A 17,770-nucleotide genomic window follows, 5' to 3' on the forward strand; every position below is an offset into this window, starting at 1 on the left:
AGAATTATCTAGAGAGGTGCTGCTATGGCTTCCAGTGGGGTTGGTGTGAACGATGTGGGCTCAGCAAATAAAGTTCCCGAAATTCTGAAATTCCGGACAACTTGGGAGGTTGACTTTGGGGCATCTACTGCTTCACCACCAATAGGAATGACTTCCAGAGGAATTTGATCCTCAGTTTGGGACTCTTTGCTGTGGGAGTTTGGCTGGACAGGAATTTGAGTGACAATGACCTAAAGGCATCTCAGCCAGGGGTGTAGCCATAAAAACACATAGAACCCCTGTGCTGTATCTGAACCTTCCAAACACAGTGCCTCCCATCTGTGACCATTACACGACTTGCCCTGATGGCAACTGAAGTTTGATTCAGATGGGCAAATTTCCTTCCCTGCCTTGTAACAGAGAAGAACTTCTTGTACTCTATTACAAGTTATTCATTAAGGGATGTAGCCTATAAACTTAAATTATACATAATGGCCCATCTCTGGGAACCCTGCTTCCCAGGTAATGAACATTAAGTTAAAATATCTTTTTTTAAGCTCACAGGAAACAACCTGACCAGGCCCACCAGTGAATGACTGCAGGGAGGAAGAAATTAACACATCCCCTCTGCAGGCTGACAGGAACCAGGAAATGTTTGACTTTACTCCCTCCCCTTTTAGTATGAAAGGAGCCTGAATTCTAACTCAGGCAAAATGGTTCTTTGGGGCACGCCATCTTCTCGGTCTGTTGGCTTTCCGAATAAAGTAGTTATTCCTTGCCCCAGCAGCTCATCTCTCAATTATTGGCTGGTCGTACAGCGAGCGATAGAGCTTAGACTTGGTAACAGCCTGATTTCCTTTTCTTTGCTGAGTCTATTCAGAACACCCTTCTCTGGTCAGCAGGCAGGTTTCAGCTAAAGTGTTGTCCTCTATTCCTTAAAGTTCTGTACATAGTTCCTAAGTTTCTGAAGAGTATGGTCTTTGCTCTTGTCTTTGTTCTTGATCTAATCTAATGGTATTTTAACAAATATTTGAAATAGAGATTATGCACAAAGGAAAAAAAAAGAATTATCTACAGTTGACCCTTGAGCAGCATGGGTTTGAACTGCATAAGTGCCCTTACACGTGGATTTTTTTCACTAAATATGCACTACAATACTACATGATCTGCAGCTGTTTGAATACACAGATGTGAAACCTCAGATATGGAGGGCTAACTGTAAAGTAATACGCAGATTTTTGACAGGCGGGGGGCTGGTGCCCCTAACCCCTGTGTTGTTTGAGGGTCAACTGTATTTGTTTGTCCTGTTATCACCTCAAACTCATCATGTTCCAAATAAACTAAACTTCAGAATGTAGGCTCCACAGGGCAGGGATTTTTGCCTGTTTTGTACACTGCTGAATCCCCAGTACCCAGAATGGTACCAGGGGTATAGTAAATGCTCAGTAAATAATTGTGAATTGAATGAATACACTCCTGTATGGAAAAACTGAGAACAACCTTAGCTCAACCATCAGAGTTACCTCTGCCTATCATTATCTTTGACTAGACTATTTTACAACTCTGTAGTGACAGAACTTAACTTGTAGTAATACAAATAATTCATGCCCACTGAAATGCACAATTTCTCTAGTGAACGTTCAATTGACTTACTTCCCCCAATGTGGAAGAAATCAGTTTTTCAGCTATTAAGCGCACTCATTTCAGCATTCCTAAGGAGCTCGTTTTTTGTACCATCTTTGAATTCTCCTTCGAACCAGTTTTAACTCCTTTCTGGTCCCCTTATTAATTAATGCATTAAATAAAATTTTTACACATGTTCAGTTTATATTTGTATGAGAATTATGGTTTTACTTAAAAAAAAAATCCTTTATCGTTTTTGAAGTCCCACTGAGACGTACATGGACTCTGCTTGAAGAACCAAGAATGGGCAGCTTAAAACCAGACATGTCTTCTTTTGGCTCTCAGATGTAAATCCCAAGCAGCAGTAGAATTTTAACTTTGCTGAAACTCTGTATCTCTAACTTAATTTTTTTCTACTGATTCTGTGTTTTGTTTATGTTTCTAGTTTGCTTACAGTAGGTAAATTATTCCCTATTTGTGGTAGCAATGTTTAAGAATTTAAGGTTTCATGCCTTGTCATTTGGCAATCTCTGTAAATGGATCCACAGATTATCAACATCTCTTTTGGGTGAGAAATTACATACATAGTCCTGTTTTTAGCAATTTTTTAAAAAAATTTGTGTATCTGCCCATTTTGAGTTAAAATCAAATAGGATTTTGTGCCCATGGTGAAGGTGAACAGTTTTTTGATATCTTGACCAAGTAAATGTTCTCTTTCTGAGTTTACTCTTGAACTGTGACTGAAGCTATATGTTTATTGATTTCTCTGTCTGTATGTTTCTGTTTATAAATCAGAAAGGCCTATATCTTTCATTGTGTGCCTCTAGACAGTATTAATAATTAGACAATAAAGTCTTTTATATTGAAAGAACTCCATTCTAATTGAGAGATAGAGATAAATAAGCACTTATATAAAAATATTTCTAAAATCCCCATAAAATAAAATTGAACTTCTAATACTTTAAAAGTTCAGAAATTAAAAAACATTCTAAGAATACAATTTCACATTGTTAAAGTAAATTGTTAGCAAACAAGACTGATTTAATCATTTTAGCTTAATAAAAACAGCTATGTTTTCTCTGATTTATCAGTGTTAAGTTTCCCTTCCTCTCTACATTTCAAGCAAATCAAAGTACGTAAAGTTCTGATCATGTCATGATGTTCTGCAACTCTGTGTAAGCTGTTCTCTGCCTCTGGCATTTCCTGCCTATCTTGATACAGTGGAAAACTTATTTTTTCTGTAGAATTAAGCTCAATGAACACATATTCTGTGATCACTCCTCGAAGTGCTCTCATGGGTTAATAACAATAATACCCAAAATGCTAAGTGTATTGAGCCTTACAGTAGTTACTTGCTTACCCATTTTAACTCATCTAACCCACCCACACAGGAAGTGATCAACAAAGGTTGGCTCCTTTCTCTCTTCTCTTTTACTCCTTCCCTCAAGTTAACCTAGTGCTTCACATGCATAGCATTTTGACAGTTATCTGAAAAACTTAAAAAGGTTAGGTGAAGAGGGAAGTTAAAATGTTAAACTTATAACTCAAATGTAATTTTTGAGATTTACAAAACAAATGCTGTGATATCACTGTTGGAAGAAGAATTTAATACATCATTCCATAAGTAATTCTTAAGCAATATAAAATAATTATTCATTATGAAAAAATGACAAAAAGAAGATAAGCAAAATATACCTGGCAGAATATTTATCTTGACATTTTTCCATTAAACATATAAACCTTTTCTAGGATACTAAAGTAACATAAAATTACCTGAAAGAATCATGTCCTATGAAGCCAGGCCCGATATTATAATTCACCTTAAGACTTCCCTTCCAGCTCTCATCTGGTGGAGCAGTTCCTCCCAAATAGCTGTCAGGAGAACACAAAAATGACAGATAAATGCTGAGCATCACCATTTCTTAGAAGACATCATAAAGTGTGGTGATGAGATATTTCACTCATTCATTTAACAAGTATATACTGAGGATTTACTAAGTGCCAGGTACTGTAAAATTTCCTTGCCTTGTGGAGCTTACATTCTAGTGAGAGAGCCATAACTGAGATAAATGAGGAAAATGTTTAATATATTACTGATAAGAGCCAAGGAGAGGAATTCCCTGGCGGTCCAGTGGTTAGGACTCGGCACTTTCACTGCCTGGGCCTGGGTTCAGTCCCAGGTCGGGGAACTAAGATCCTGCAAGCCCCACAGCATGGGCAAGAAAACAAAAAGAGCTAAGGAGAAAAAAACCAACCAAGATAGTGAGGGGAAATGGGAAGCATCAGCCTTTCTACTTTTGACTTTATTTACATAGGGAAGCATTAGGTCCAAGAAATCCTGAACATGTGAAATTCATGACTGTGTTAAAGAGAAGAAATTTCTAGAAAAGCTGCTGATTATATAGTAGCCACTCACAAAGCAATTACCAAATTGTATTGGTACATACATTAAACAAAAATAGAAGTTAGGTGATTTGAAAAGCAACACAGTTATACAACACAATAATAACAAACATTAATTGAATATCATATTATAGATACTTTATATACATGATCTCATCTACTTCTCATAATAACTCTGTCAGGGAGAAACTATTTCTGTCTTCATTTTACAGAGAAGGAAACTGAGTCAGAGAAAGACTGAGTAACTGGTATAAGTTCACACATCTGGTAAGTGGTAGACATTACCACATTTTTAAAATGCAGGTCACATACAAACATCGAATGAAGATCTAAGACAATCTAACTGCTTGAAAAATCTCAAATCAGTATTTTTATCTTTGGACATAGTTTTGCTTTTGAGACTTTCATTTGTTGCAAACAAAGTAATGTATTCTTATTATTTCTTAGTCATTAAACTGACTGCTCTTCTCTTATGGAAAAAAAAGAAGATGTGGTCTGTTTTTCCAATTTCAGGAGCCATTCTGATACAAAACATATTCGTTTTAGAAGAGAAAATGGGCATACTAGTGTAAAATATCTTATTCTCAAATCCAACTAGAAAATTATACCGTAATAATATTTCTGCATCATTATATCCAATGGGATGTACAGGGATTTGAGGGATTCCCACTCCTTCTTCAACATCAAGTCTGAAAGTGTACTCTGCAAAAATCAATTGCATAAGAGAAAAACGATTGAAGAATCTGAGCAAGGGGTATAAAGGAATTTCTTTTATTACTATTGCAAATTAGCTATATGTTTGAAATGATATTCAAAATTTAAAGTTCCCCAGAAGTCAATTATTGTTTTATCTAATATGGTCTATTTAATTTGAAAGTAAGAAATTAAATCATTTACACTTTAATATAAAATCAGTTATAGGGATTACAGACTCCCTACTTGCTTTGACATTTCACGTAATTCTCTTGAATTTTACAAGAATATTTTATTTCCTCAAGGATATCTCAAATCCTTCTTAAAGAAGCTTCAGTTAACCAGATACCTGGAAAATGCATCCCAGATTCTGAAACTAGAAAGAATTGTAAAAAAAAAAAAATTAAAGGGAATTTATGAGATATTGTGAATAAGTGATAAGGTTCTTACTCAAACAGTAACAATATTCTCCTTAAAGGAAGATGAAAAGTATTGTCAGGCTTAAAACCTAATTGGGACTTTGGCTTTCAGCCAAAATAGAGTTCTCTAGAGCATTATTACCACTATCTTAGAAAAAAGGGAGGTTTCAGGACTTCCCTGGTAGTTCAGTAGTTAAGACTCCGAGCTCCCAATGCAGTGGGCCCAGGTTTGATCCCTGTCAGGGAACTAGATCCCATATGCCACAACGAAGATCCTGCATGCCACAACTAAGACCCAGAGCAGCCAAATAAATAAATAAATAAATATTTTTTAAAAAGAAGAAGAAAAAAAGGAGGTTTCAAACAAGTGACATCAGATTCCACTTAAGAAAGTAAAAAAGAAGAGCAAATAAAGCAAAAATAAGCAGGAGAAAGGATATACTAAACATCAGAGCAGAAATCTAAGAAATAGGAAACAGAAAAATGATGGAGATTATCAATGAAATCCAAAGCTGGTTCTCTGAGAGGATTAATAAAATTGATAAATTTCTAGCAAGACAAATCAGGAAAAGAAGAAAAAAGATATAAATTGCTAATATCAGGAATAAAGACAAGAATAGCACTCCAGTACCTGCAGAAAAAGAGAGAAAAAGAGAAAGAGAGAGAATGTATTATGAACAACTCTAAACCCATAAATTTGACAACTTGGATGAAATGGACAAAATTCTTAAACAACACAAACTACCAAATCTCACTCAAGAATAAATAGATAACCTAAACAGCCATATATCTATTAAAGAAATTGAATTTGTAAAAAACACCAGGCCCATATGGATTCACTGTAGGATTCTACAAACATTCAAACATTCTACAAACATTCACAGACAAAAATCAAACCCATTCTATATAAACACTTGCAGAAAAATGAAGAAGATGAAATAGTTCTTAACTCATTCCATGAAGCCAACATTACTGTTACCAAAATGAGACAGAGATATTACAAGAAAATAAATTGATAGCAATAAGGGATAAACAATATCCCTTATTACTAAAGACAGATTCTTAATAAAATTTTAGCAAAAATCCAATAATATACCAACACTATGAAAAGAATAATACATTGTGACCAAGTAGAGTCTGTCCCAGGATGTTGTGGTTTAACATTTAAAAATCAATCTGGGGAGTCCCCTGGTAGCTTAGTGATTAGGATTCTGGGCTTTCACTGCCATGGCCCAGGTTCAATACCTGGTTGCGGAACATCCTGCAAGCTGTGCAGCATGGCCAAAAAAAAAAAAAAAATCAATCTGTATAATTGAAAAAACATAAATATGAACAACTTAAGATCACTTCAATAGATGCAGTAAAAGCATTTCACAAGGGGCTTCCCTGGTGGCACAGTGGTTGAGAACCCACCTGCCAATGCAGGGGACGTGGGTTCAAGCCCTGGCCCGGGAAGATCCCACATGCCGCGGAGCAACTAAGTCCGTGTGCCACAACTACTGATCTTGTGCTCTAGAGCCTGCGAGCCACAACTACTGAAGCCTGCATGCCTACAGCCCATGCTCCGCAACAAGAGAAGCCACTGCAATGAGAAGCCCGCACACCACGAGGAAGAGTAACCCCAGCTCGCCACAACTAGAGAAAGTCCACGCATAGCACCGAAGACCCAACGCAGCCAAAAATTAAAAAATTTTAAAAAGCATTTGACAAAATCCAATACATACTGCTAGTGAAATGAGATAAATGTGCTAAGATAAAACTCGTAGCACTTTAGAAGTGAACTTCCTCAATCTGATAAAAAGAATCTATAAAAAATATACAGCTACTATTATACTTAACAGAGAAAGACTAGGACAGTCTTTGGGGCAGGAACATGGCAAGGATATCTGCTCTAACAACTTTTTTCAGCAATGTTCTAGAGGTACCAGACGCTACGATAAGAAAAGAAAATAAAAGGCACCCAGATTAGAAACAAAGAAATAAAACTGTCTTTATTTGCTGATGACATGATCATCTATGCAAAAACTCTGATAGAATCCACAAAAACCTAGTAGGATGAATTAGTTTAACAAGTTTTCATAATACAAGATCAATATATTTCTGCTAAAAATAAAATAGGGCTTCCCTGGTGGCACAGTGGTTGAGAATCTGCCTGCCAATGCAGGGGACACGGGTTCGAGCCCTGGTCTGGGAGGATCCCACATGCCACGGAGCAACTAGCCCCGTGAGCCACAACTACTGAGCCTGCGCGTCTGGAGCCTGTGCTCCGCAACAAGAGAGGCCGTGGTAGTGAGAGGCCCACGCACCGCCATGAAGAGTGGCCCCCGCTTGCCACAACTAGAGAAAGCCCTCGCACAGAAACGAAGACCCAACACAGCCATAAATAAATAAATTTATTTATTTATTTATTAAATTAAAAATAAAATAACATTTCTATTTACTAGCAATGACCAACTGGAAATTGAAATTTAAAATGTAATTTAAAACAGCATAAAACTTGGAAATTTTTATGGGTAAATGGGAAAATAGACATGCATGGTCTGTACAGTGAAACTACAAACATGCTGAGAGAAAGTAAAGAATACCTAAGTAAATGGAGAGTTGTGCCATATTCATGGATCAGAAGATTCAATATTTTTAAAATGTCAATTCTGCTCAAACTGATCTATAGGTTTAATTCAATCTCAAATCAACCTCCCAGGAGACGTTTTGGTAGAAATTGATAAGTTGGTTCTAAAATTCACATGGGAAGGACCTAGAATAGCTACCAAAACTTTGAAAAAGAATTGTAACTTGGAGGATGTACATATCTATTAGAACGTAAAGTTAACAAGATTGACCATACTAAGTGTTGACGACGGTGTAGCAGCTGGAACACTCATACACTGCTGCTGCAATATAAAATGGTACAACCAATTTGGAAAACAATTTGAAAATCATCTATCATATTATCCAGCCGTGCCATTTCTATGTATTTACTCAAGAGAAATAAAAACATATGTACATATGAAGACTTGCATACAACTGTTCATAGCTTTATGTGTAATATCTCCAAAACTTAAAGCAATCCAAATTTCCAACAAAAAGTAAATGAATAAACAAACTGTAGAGTATCCATTCAATGGAATACCATTCATCAAAAAAAAAAAAAGAAATGAAATACTGACACAGACATCAACATAAATGAATCTCAAAATAACTATACTGACAGAAAGAAAATCAATGATTTCCTAGGGATTGGCAGGGAGGGGGTAGGGTTGAGAGGAAGGCTGTACAAAAAGATGAGAGGAAACTTTTTTGGGTAATGGATATGTTCATTATCTTGATTGTGGATATGGTTATGCAGATGTCAAAACGTTTCACATTTCACATATTAAATAACACAAAAAACCCATTGGTATTTTTAAAAATAGAAATACATGATCTACAGAAGAATAAAATCGTTAGACAATTCAGAAACCCTAAGTTCTGGTTTGGTAAGAGTAATATTACTTTGGACATAAGAATCTGTGTTTCTGAACCTCTACTAAAGGTAGAGAGAGAATTGAACTGACCCCTTCCCCTCTCCATGTCCTCACTTCATGAAAATTTAAAACTGAAATAAAAGGGAAATGCTTTTGAATTCCTAGCAATAGCAATCCAAGATATAATTGCACACAGTTTTAATGTTATTCTATAGATGCTTGCTTGCTTTTATGCCTTCTATAAGGGCAAGTAATATTTTTGCAAAAATGAGTGGACCATAACAGGCTTATCTATTACCTTTAGCTGGATAGCCTGGAGTGAGCGGGTCACCAGCACCATTCAAGTTTAACACATTCCCTCTCTGGGCTGCAGTTCCAGGAAGGTTCCATCCTTTTGGGTATGGCTGTACCCCAGGGGCAGAGTAGTCAGCTGGATCTGAGTACAAGATGATTCCTTTGGCTCTTGCTAACATGGCATTTTTAACCTACAGGAGCAATGTGCAATCCATAATGTAGAAATGGAAAATGACTGATTTACAAATCTAAGAACAAATCAATTTAATGACATAAGGAAATTTACACACTTTTATCATCACACTGTTACACATTCAGTTCTCTTTGCCTTGAATACAATTTCTGTCTTGGTAGACTTAACAACTCTCATTATTCAACATAACTCCAAACAAGTTATTGCCTTTTCTGTGAAGCATTCCTATTATCACTAAAACTGCAAAATTAATGTCTCCCTTCTTGGTACGTCTTCTATATTTTGTATATAATTATATTACAAGATGGATTAAAGCATTATAAAATACGTTTTAAACATCTTTCTCCCCTACTACATTGAGGCGGTTTTTGAGAATGGGACCCTGTCTTACTCATTTTTAACTATCTACCCTCCAACATTTAGTACATCATAGAGTAAGCATGATGTAAATATTTGTGGAACTAAACTAATTTAAAATTCTACACAGGTGAAGTCCCTGGCGGTCCACTGTTAACACTCTGCAGTCTCACCGCAGAGGGCCCGGGGTCAATCCCTGGTTGGGGAGCTAAGATACCACACGACACGCCGTGTGGTCAAAAAATAAATAACATAACATAAAACATAAAATTCTACACAGAACATAGTGTGTGAAACATTGCCCATAGTGTTTTGTAAACATTTTTTCTAACAATTCAAACTGACCACAAATAGGAAAATCTCTCCTGTAAGATACTGAATTCTTTATTACCAGAAGTATTATAGCGAATGATAGATAACTATCAGTCAACTTAAACACTTTCCAGTATTCAGAAAGCACTCTTTTATAATATTAGAAAGAATAAAATCTGGCACAACTCAATGATGCCCATCAAACTTTTGAAATAATATACAATTGACCCTTGAACAATGCAGGGTTAATCCAAGAATAACTTATAGTTGGCCCTCTGTATCCGCCATTCCTCTGCATCCGCGGGTTTAACTAACATCCAACCATGTAGTATTGTACTACTTATTATTGAAAAATATCCACGTATATGTGGACCCATGCAGTTCAAATCTGTGTTGTTCAAGAGTCAACTGTGCATTATGATTTAGTCATTCAACTTCTAGGAATGAATCTATATTACAAAAATCTTCACACGAATGTTCAAGTACATATGGACAAAGATGCCAACAATATAATTATTTTAATAGTAACAAATTTAAGACAAGCCAAGGATCTGTCAACAGAGCAATGGTTAAATAAACTGCTTATCAATTCTGTGAAATACTACATAGCCATCTAAAGTAATGAGGTATTTACTTGATAAGCAGTTACCGAGAAATTACTAAGTACCGGTAACCATCCTAAGCGCTGTCAAACCTAAAGTCGATTAATCCTACTGTGGATTCTAAGAGATTAGTGTTATTATTAGCATTCCTATTTCATATATGAGGAAACACTGGCACAGAGAGGTTAACTAACTTGCTCACAGGAAAAGATCTAGAGAATAGGGGGCCCAGACCAGATCAGAACCCAGGTTGTATGGATCTAGCTTACTCTTAACCACTTTATTATACAACTCTCAATGTGTTGACATGGAAGAATACCCTTGAGTTATTATTGAGAGAAAAAATAAAGTTATACAATATATAGTATCTAATGCCCTCTTTGTAAAAAAAAATTTATACAATATGAGTATATGGAGAATACTTATATTCATATAATATATTCATATTTCATAGGCCTGGAAAGACCTGTTAAGATTGATTATGTCTGGGCAATGAAATTGAGTAATACATGGGAGATTTTCATTTTTTAGGTTATACAGAATTTCTTCAATTAAATAAAAAATAACATTGCTTTGGTAATAAAACTATTAAGAATAATTTCCCTTTCTAGATATGTGAGGTAGCAAAAAAACAAACAAAAAAACCTCAAAAATAAACCAGGATTTTCTGTGCAACCACGAAAATAGCAAATTTACATATATATATATATGTGTGTGTGTGTATATATATATAGCAATTTTGGAAACCATAATGCAAGCTGATCATTTATATTCACAGGTTATATCCTGTCTTTTTCCCTCTAGAAAAGCAAATAACACAATACTTTATTTCCTCTGAAGATTTTCCCATATCTTGCAATAACAATTTTTCCAGTGCAGTTGATATTCATCTCTCTTTCTAGTTTGAAAAAGTCTTCAGTACGAGCGTAGTTCACATATACAAGCTCCCCCTGTAGGAAAACAAAAATAAAACAAAAAATACATAATACTGCTATAATTAAAAAGAAAACCAAAGAATAAGTTTGCTCCGCAATACTGCATCATCAAAAGTTATCTTTCCTGCCTTGGGCTTAATAAACAGATCCATGCTAATTCTGTAGAAGTCTTTAAAAATATTTCAGTATCCTGAAAGTTTAAAAAAAAAAAAGACAATATGTAAAACATTTTAGACAGTGTGCTCTGTCTTGAGGAAATTATTAGCATATCCTGAGCCATGGGAAATAGGATAAATAAAAGTAATTTTTAAAATCCTAACTATGTTTGATTTCCAACCACGGTATTAATTTAAGAATTTCTGTGGTATGATTTATAAATTCAGATCTATAAATCTATAACAAAGTCAGACTATGAACAAAGGAAAAAAGCTTGAAAACCATCTACTGTCATTACTGAATTAAAGACATGTTCAGCAGTTTCTTAATTATTTCAAAGAGCGGCATCTGCTTATCAGGGTCCAATTTTCATGTATTTATTTTCTTTAGTTTTTTCTTTTTCTTTTTTAAAAATTATTTTTAGGAAGGCTGTATATAGCATCAAACCTCAAAGTATGAATTAGCGTGTATGATCCACCTAATCTTGGTTTTAGTCCTCTACATAGGTTTCTTTAAAAAAGATTTAAACAGTTGAATAAAAAATGTCTTTTATTTTACCTCTGGTGTGCCCTGCGGTGAAAAGGCATTATAGGGTGGTACAATATTTTTAACATCCTCATATCCATCTGGTGGTGGCTCATGGTATGATGTATTGAAAATCTAGCAAGAATTGAAACACATGAAGTTAGAATTATTTCAGATTGCTATTAAGGAATAATGCATTTTGTGGGCAAAAGACCTAAATAGACACTTCTCCAAAGAAGACATACAGATGTCAAACAGACACAGGAAAAGATGCTCAACATTGCTAACCATCAGAGAAATGTAAATGGAAACCACGATGAGGTATCACCTCACAGTGGTAAGAATGGCTATCATCAAGAAGTCTACAAAAAACATATGCTTGAAAAAACCATAATGGAAAGGAATATAAAAAAAAGAATGTCTTTATGTGTATAACTGAGTCACTTTGCTGTAAAGCAGAGATTGGCATAGCATTGTAAATCAACTATACTTCAAAGAAATTTTAAAAAAACAAATGCTGGAAAAGGTGTGGAGAAAAGGGAACCCCCCTACACTGTTAGTGGGAATGTAAGTTGGTACAGCCACTATGGAGAACAGTATGGAGGTTCCTTAAAAAACTAAAAATAAAGCTACCATATGATTCAGCAATCCTACTCCTGGGCATATATCCAAAAAAGACAAAAAATCTAATTCAAAAAGGTACATACACCCAAATGTTCACTATTTACAATAGCCAAGACATGGAAACAACCCAAGTGCCCATCAACAGATGGTTGTTTTAATAAGATGTGGTTTATATATACAATGGAATATTACTCAGCCATAAAAAAAGAATGAAATTGCCAATTGCAGCAACATGGGTAGACCCAGAGAATATCATGCTAAGTGAAGTAAGTCAGAAAGAGGAAGACAAATATATGATATCACCTATATGTGGAATCTAAAAAATAATATAAGTGAATCTATATACAAAAGAGAAAGACTCACAGACATAGAAAATAAACTTATGATTACCAAAGAGGGAAGAGGGGGAGGGATAAAATAGGAGTATGGGATTAACAGATACACACTACTATATATAAAGTAGATAAGCAACAAAGATTTACTGTATAACACAGGGAACAATATTCAATATCTTATAATAACCTATAATGGAAAATAATCTAAATATATATATATATTAAAAAAAAACTAAATCACTTTGCTATACACCTGAAAGTCACACAATATTGTAAAACAATCACCTCATTTCCATGTTCATCCGTGATTGATATGTAGTTGGCATTTGTCTCATTAGGGTAAGACAGGAGAACATCATAATGAACCAACTTGGCTGAATCAAGTCCAGATTTCTTCCACTGGGTTTGGATTTTCTTGGCCAGCAGCAAATTTTGTTCTGTTCCTGCCAGATGAGGTAGCTCTGTAAAAGAACTAAAATGAAAATAAAAGGAGGAGTTAAAGACTATATTCAGAAAATGTACCTAAGAACTATTCTAGATGCATAACTCATATTTTAGGCATTAAGTTATCATTTCTATAACAGGGATATAAAAAACCCAGCTAGAGCTTTCTAGATATGCCAGTTTTTAAATATTTGTGTGTAACTGCAGTTTTCACACTATGTTCCCACAGAAAAGAACACATCCCATGGTGAACACATTCAATCAGCAGAGGTTCAGGTATGAGAAAACATGCTGGAAGGATGGCATGCGTCTACATCAGTGGTGCTAACTTCTTGCTGCTTAACAGGAAATGAGGACATTCTGAAAAACAGATCATAATGTTTGCCAGAGACCAGTTGGGCAGTCTTGTTAACATACACTTCTACTGCTGTTTTCATGCTATTGTACGCAGTTGTCTATTTATCTCATTGAAGCTAGAGTCCATGCATTTTTATTTGTATATTCCCTAATGCTCAACACTGGCCTGTTACCCAGGAATTACACAATACAGGTTTGTTGAACTGAATTTGAGCAATGTTCTCTAGGTTCTGAGTCTAAATGATTTGGAACAGTTAAATGACTTCACAGACATAGTTCTGAATGAAATTCACTTGGCTTGAGGTAAATAATATTTTAAAAGTTTCCCAAACCCTCTCCCTCCATAAGTAGGGTAATGATACTTTCGTAGATTGTTTTTTTAATCAACCATAGTACAACCAAAAAAGACAGACAGTAAAGAAAAACCAGTACTTATTGAAAACTTACTATATGCCAGGAACTGGAACAGGTATTTCACCTGGGCTTTCTCATTCAATCCTCACCACCCTTCTGCCATTGTCCCCGTTTTGCAAATAAGGAAACAGAGAGTAGTTAAATACCTTGTCCATAATTTCCTAAGTATTAAATACCAGGGCTGGCATCTGAAAGTTGCAGTTGTCTGACCTTGAGAAATTGTGTTATTTTTAAATCATTCATCTGATCATTTTGATCAACTGCTTTTAAAACCCTTCTATCTTCTACATTATAAAGTTCACACTAGGCATGGCATTTGCGCCCTTTTTCAAATAATCCACTGTTTCACCTTTCCAGCTTCATTTCCCACCACTCACCTTTATCACTTCTTCACTCTATATCATTTAATATGTTAATTGGTCTCCTAAAATGACCACCATTGTTAGCCTTTGCACAAGATCTTCTCTCAGACATAAATATCATCCTATTTACATGAATCTCCCTGTATCACCACTGCTAGTCATTCACCTTCCCCACCTGTAAGCTATTAATCATCCATTAGGACTCTTCAAGCATATTCTCCTCTGTGAAGCTTTCCACTTCTATATCATTAAGTCAAAGCTGCAAGTTACTGATATTTAATATTGTACAATACTTGTAAAAAAATATTAATGTGTTTGTAGACAGAAGTTATTTTACATGCATAGTAAAACCACTGAGGCTAGGGATATTTAAAATTCTACTTCAGGGCTTCCCTGGTGGTGCAGTGGTTAAGAATCCACCTGCCAATGCAGGGGACATGGGTTTGATCCCTGGCCCAGGAAGATCCCACATGCCACGGAGCAACTAAGCCCGTGTGCCAAAACTACTGATCCGGTGCTCTACAGCCCACAAGCCACAACTACTGAGCCCATGTGCCACAACTACTGAGCCCACATGCCACAACTACTGAAGCCCGCGGGCCTAGAGCCCGTGCTCCGCAACAAGAGAAGCCACAACAATGAGAAGACCGCACACCGCAACGAAGAGAGTAGCCCCCGCTCGCCACAACTAGAGAAAGCCCACGCTCAGCAACGAAGACCCAACACAGCCAAAAATAAAAACAAATAAATAAATGAATTTATTTTAAAAATAAAATTCTACTTCATATAATTCATTATTGTTTTATTTTCTGTAGTGAGCAAATAATATTCTTACAATTAGCAAAAAAATAAGTATATTTCCTTCATTTAAGATGGAGGATTAACCATGAAGTTTTGCCTCCCATCTTTTAGGCAACCCACTGAAATGAAAGACAGAAGTGCAAAAAACAAAAAGCAACAGGGAATAACTTTACTGAATTTCTCTTTATGGTCCCAAGTGGGACACTGCAGCTCCAGGCATCATATATTCATGCTGCAACATTCAGGAGAAGCAAGTACAAACAAGAAAAGCTATTTCCTCTTTTGTGTTTCTTTCAACAAAGGAAAATTTTCGTAGAGGATCTTAGCTAAATTTTTCTCCCATTTCATCAGGGATAATAGGGTCATATACCCCTTCTCCAACTAACCCTTGTCAGAAGGAAGTTATAATGATTGGATTATAGACCAGATTCTTGGGCTGGATGGAAGGTAACCCTCACTGAACACAGGTCCCCCTTAAGGAGTGCGAACATGAGCAGTTGAGGCTCTGTCAAAAAGGAAGTGGCTGGGGAGAAAATCAACTTTTTCCCACTACATTAATCCCTTTAAACCAATCTTGAAACCTTCCTTTCCCTGGGAGACTCTTTCACTGGTCATAAATCTCTATTCTATAATCAATGAATTCTATTTCCTCTGCCCGTTCCTGAATGTTTACTTGACTTCTTTGCCTTAACTGGTTTCTTCGGGGGACCCTGCTCATGCTTCCACATACCTCAGGCCCAGATGATCATTGAGGAGGAGTCCTGCTTACTCTCCATGGGCTCTTTCAAATATTTTTCCTTTATCTTCTCTCAAAAATAACAACTCTTTTAAAACTCATACCAAAAGTCACCACCTACTATGCCTTCTAGGTGCTGTCAAAAATGTGGATCACTCCTTCTTCACTCACTAAAGTCTTGGGCTCCTAATTCAACGCATTTCACTCTACCTCGATTCTTGTCATCATTCTTGGTAAGCAACTTCTGTCTTCAGTTGGATGTAAAGAAAAGAAAAGCCAACTCTAACAAGATGACATCATGCAAACTATTCATACATAACTTATCACCTTATGCTATATTATACATTAAAGCAAAGGAGAGAGAAAATAAAGACATAAATTTTAATGTTTGGTCAAGAGCATCACCAAGGTTTGCTTCTGGCACCTCATGTATTGATAATTTTCTAGGTAATTTCTTCTGGACACTTTATGATATGCTGCAGTTCAACAGTGTTTACATTTTACCTGGTCTTTTACACATTTTTATTTTGTTTTATTTAATTTATTTTTTTGGCCACTCTGAGCAGCTTGCAGGCTCTTAGTTCCCTGACCAGGGATTGAACCCGGGCCACGGCAGTGAAAGCACTGAGTCCTAACCACTGGACCACCAGGGAATTCCCCACATTTTTAAATATAAGCATTCTGTCTTACTTGATGAGACAATTGGCTATTTTCATGTATTGCATGAGAAATATAGAATGAGTCTTTCTTCAAATGACATCCACCCTACCGCCTATAGATTCTTTTCCTATATCTCCAAACAAGCACCTCAGAGCAGACATTTTGATTAAGCTTTCCTGATACCTGTGTGCCTCAGTCATAAATCAGCTCAAATTTCTAAGAAGGAGTATAGCTGTTTTCATTCCTCTACTTCAGCTTGCTATAGTTCATCCGTCAAAAGTAAGATCGAACTTTGTGATCACATCAAATCACAGGACAGATGGGGAGGAAATACACTACACCATATGAACTTCACCTTGTTCATTTGATTCTAGGGTTTAATTGGAGTCTCAAAAGGAGAGAAGAGAAAGAATGCTGCAGAAAATTTTCAAGAAATAATGAACAGGGGACTTCCCTGGTGGTCCAGTGGGTAGGACTCCACACTCCCAGTGTGGGGGGCCCAGGTTCGATCCCTGGTTGGGGAACTAGATCTCACATGCAGGCAGCAACTGGGAGTTCGTGTGCACAACTAGGAAGTCCGCATGCTGCAACTAAAAGATCCTGCATGCCACAACTGAGACACGGAGCAGCCAAATAAATAAACAAAGAAACAAAAAAATAAATAAATATTTCAAAAAAAAAAGAAAGAAAGAACAAAAAGTAGCGTTCCTAAAGTAGTGAAAGACAAAAGTTTACAAAGTCAAAAAGCTCAGAGAGGATTTCCCTTGTGGTCCAGTGGTTAAGACTCCATGCCTCCACTGCAGGGGGCATGGGTTCAATCCCTGGTTGGGGAACTAAGATCCTGCATGCCATGTGGTGTGGCCAAAAATAAAAGAATAAAAGCTCAGAGAGGGGCTTCCGTGGTGGCACAGTGATTGAGAGTCCACCTGCAGATGCAGGGGACACGGGTTCGTGCCCCAGTCCAGGAAGATCCCACATGCCGCGGAGTGGCTGGACCCACGAGCCATGGCCACTGAGCCTGCGCGTCCGGAGCCTGTGCTCCGCAACGAGAGAGGCCACAACAGTGAGGGGCCCGTGTACCG

The 17,770-nt window shown here is 36.4% G+C and overlaps 1 protein-coding gene across 2 annotated transcripts in view; it reads right to left on the minus strand.

The window, feature by feature from the left end:
* The window catches only part of NAALAD2 (N-acetylated alpha-linked acidic dipeptidase 2), a 48,742-nt gene that overhangs the window by 23,749 nt on the left and 7,223 nt on the right, over nt 1–17,770 (minus strand). Inside the window, exons 3-8 of one of the 2 annotated variants that reach the window (XM_082659311.1) lie at nt 13,200–13,386; nt 11,989–12,090; nt 11,164–11,289; nt 8,880–9,066; nt 4,614–4,707; nt 3,376–3,474 (exon numbers count right to left, since the gene is read on the minus strand). In XM_082659311.1, coding sequence (XP_082515437.1) covers nt 3,376–3,474; nt 4,614–4,707; nt 8,880–9,066; nt 11,164–11,289; nt 11,989–12,090; nt 13,200–13,386 — 795 coding nt within the window. The remainder of the gene's footprint in view (nt 1–3,375; nt 3,475–4,613; nt 4,708–8,879; nt 9,067–11,163; nt 11,290–11,988; nt 12,091–13,199; nt 13,387–17,770) is intronic. The other variant, XM_082659310.1, reaches the window with a different exon arrangement.

The sequence above is a fragment of the Grampus griseus genome (genome assembly GCF_964374135.1).
Source record: "Grampus griseus genome assembly, chromosome: 8".
In the NCBI taxonomy this organism is placed as follows: Eukaryota; Metazoa; Chordata; class Mammalia; order Artiodactyla; family Delphinidae; genus Grampus; species Grampus griseus.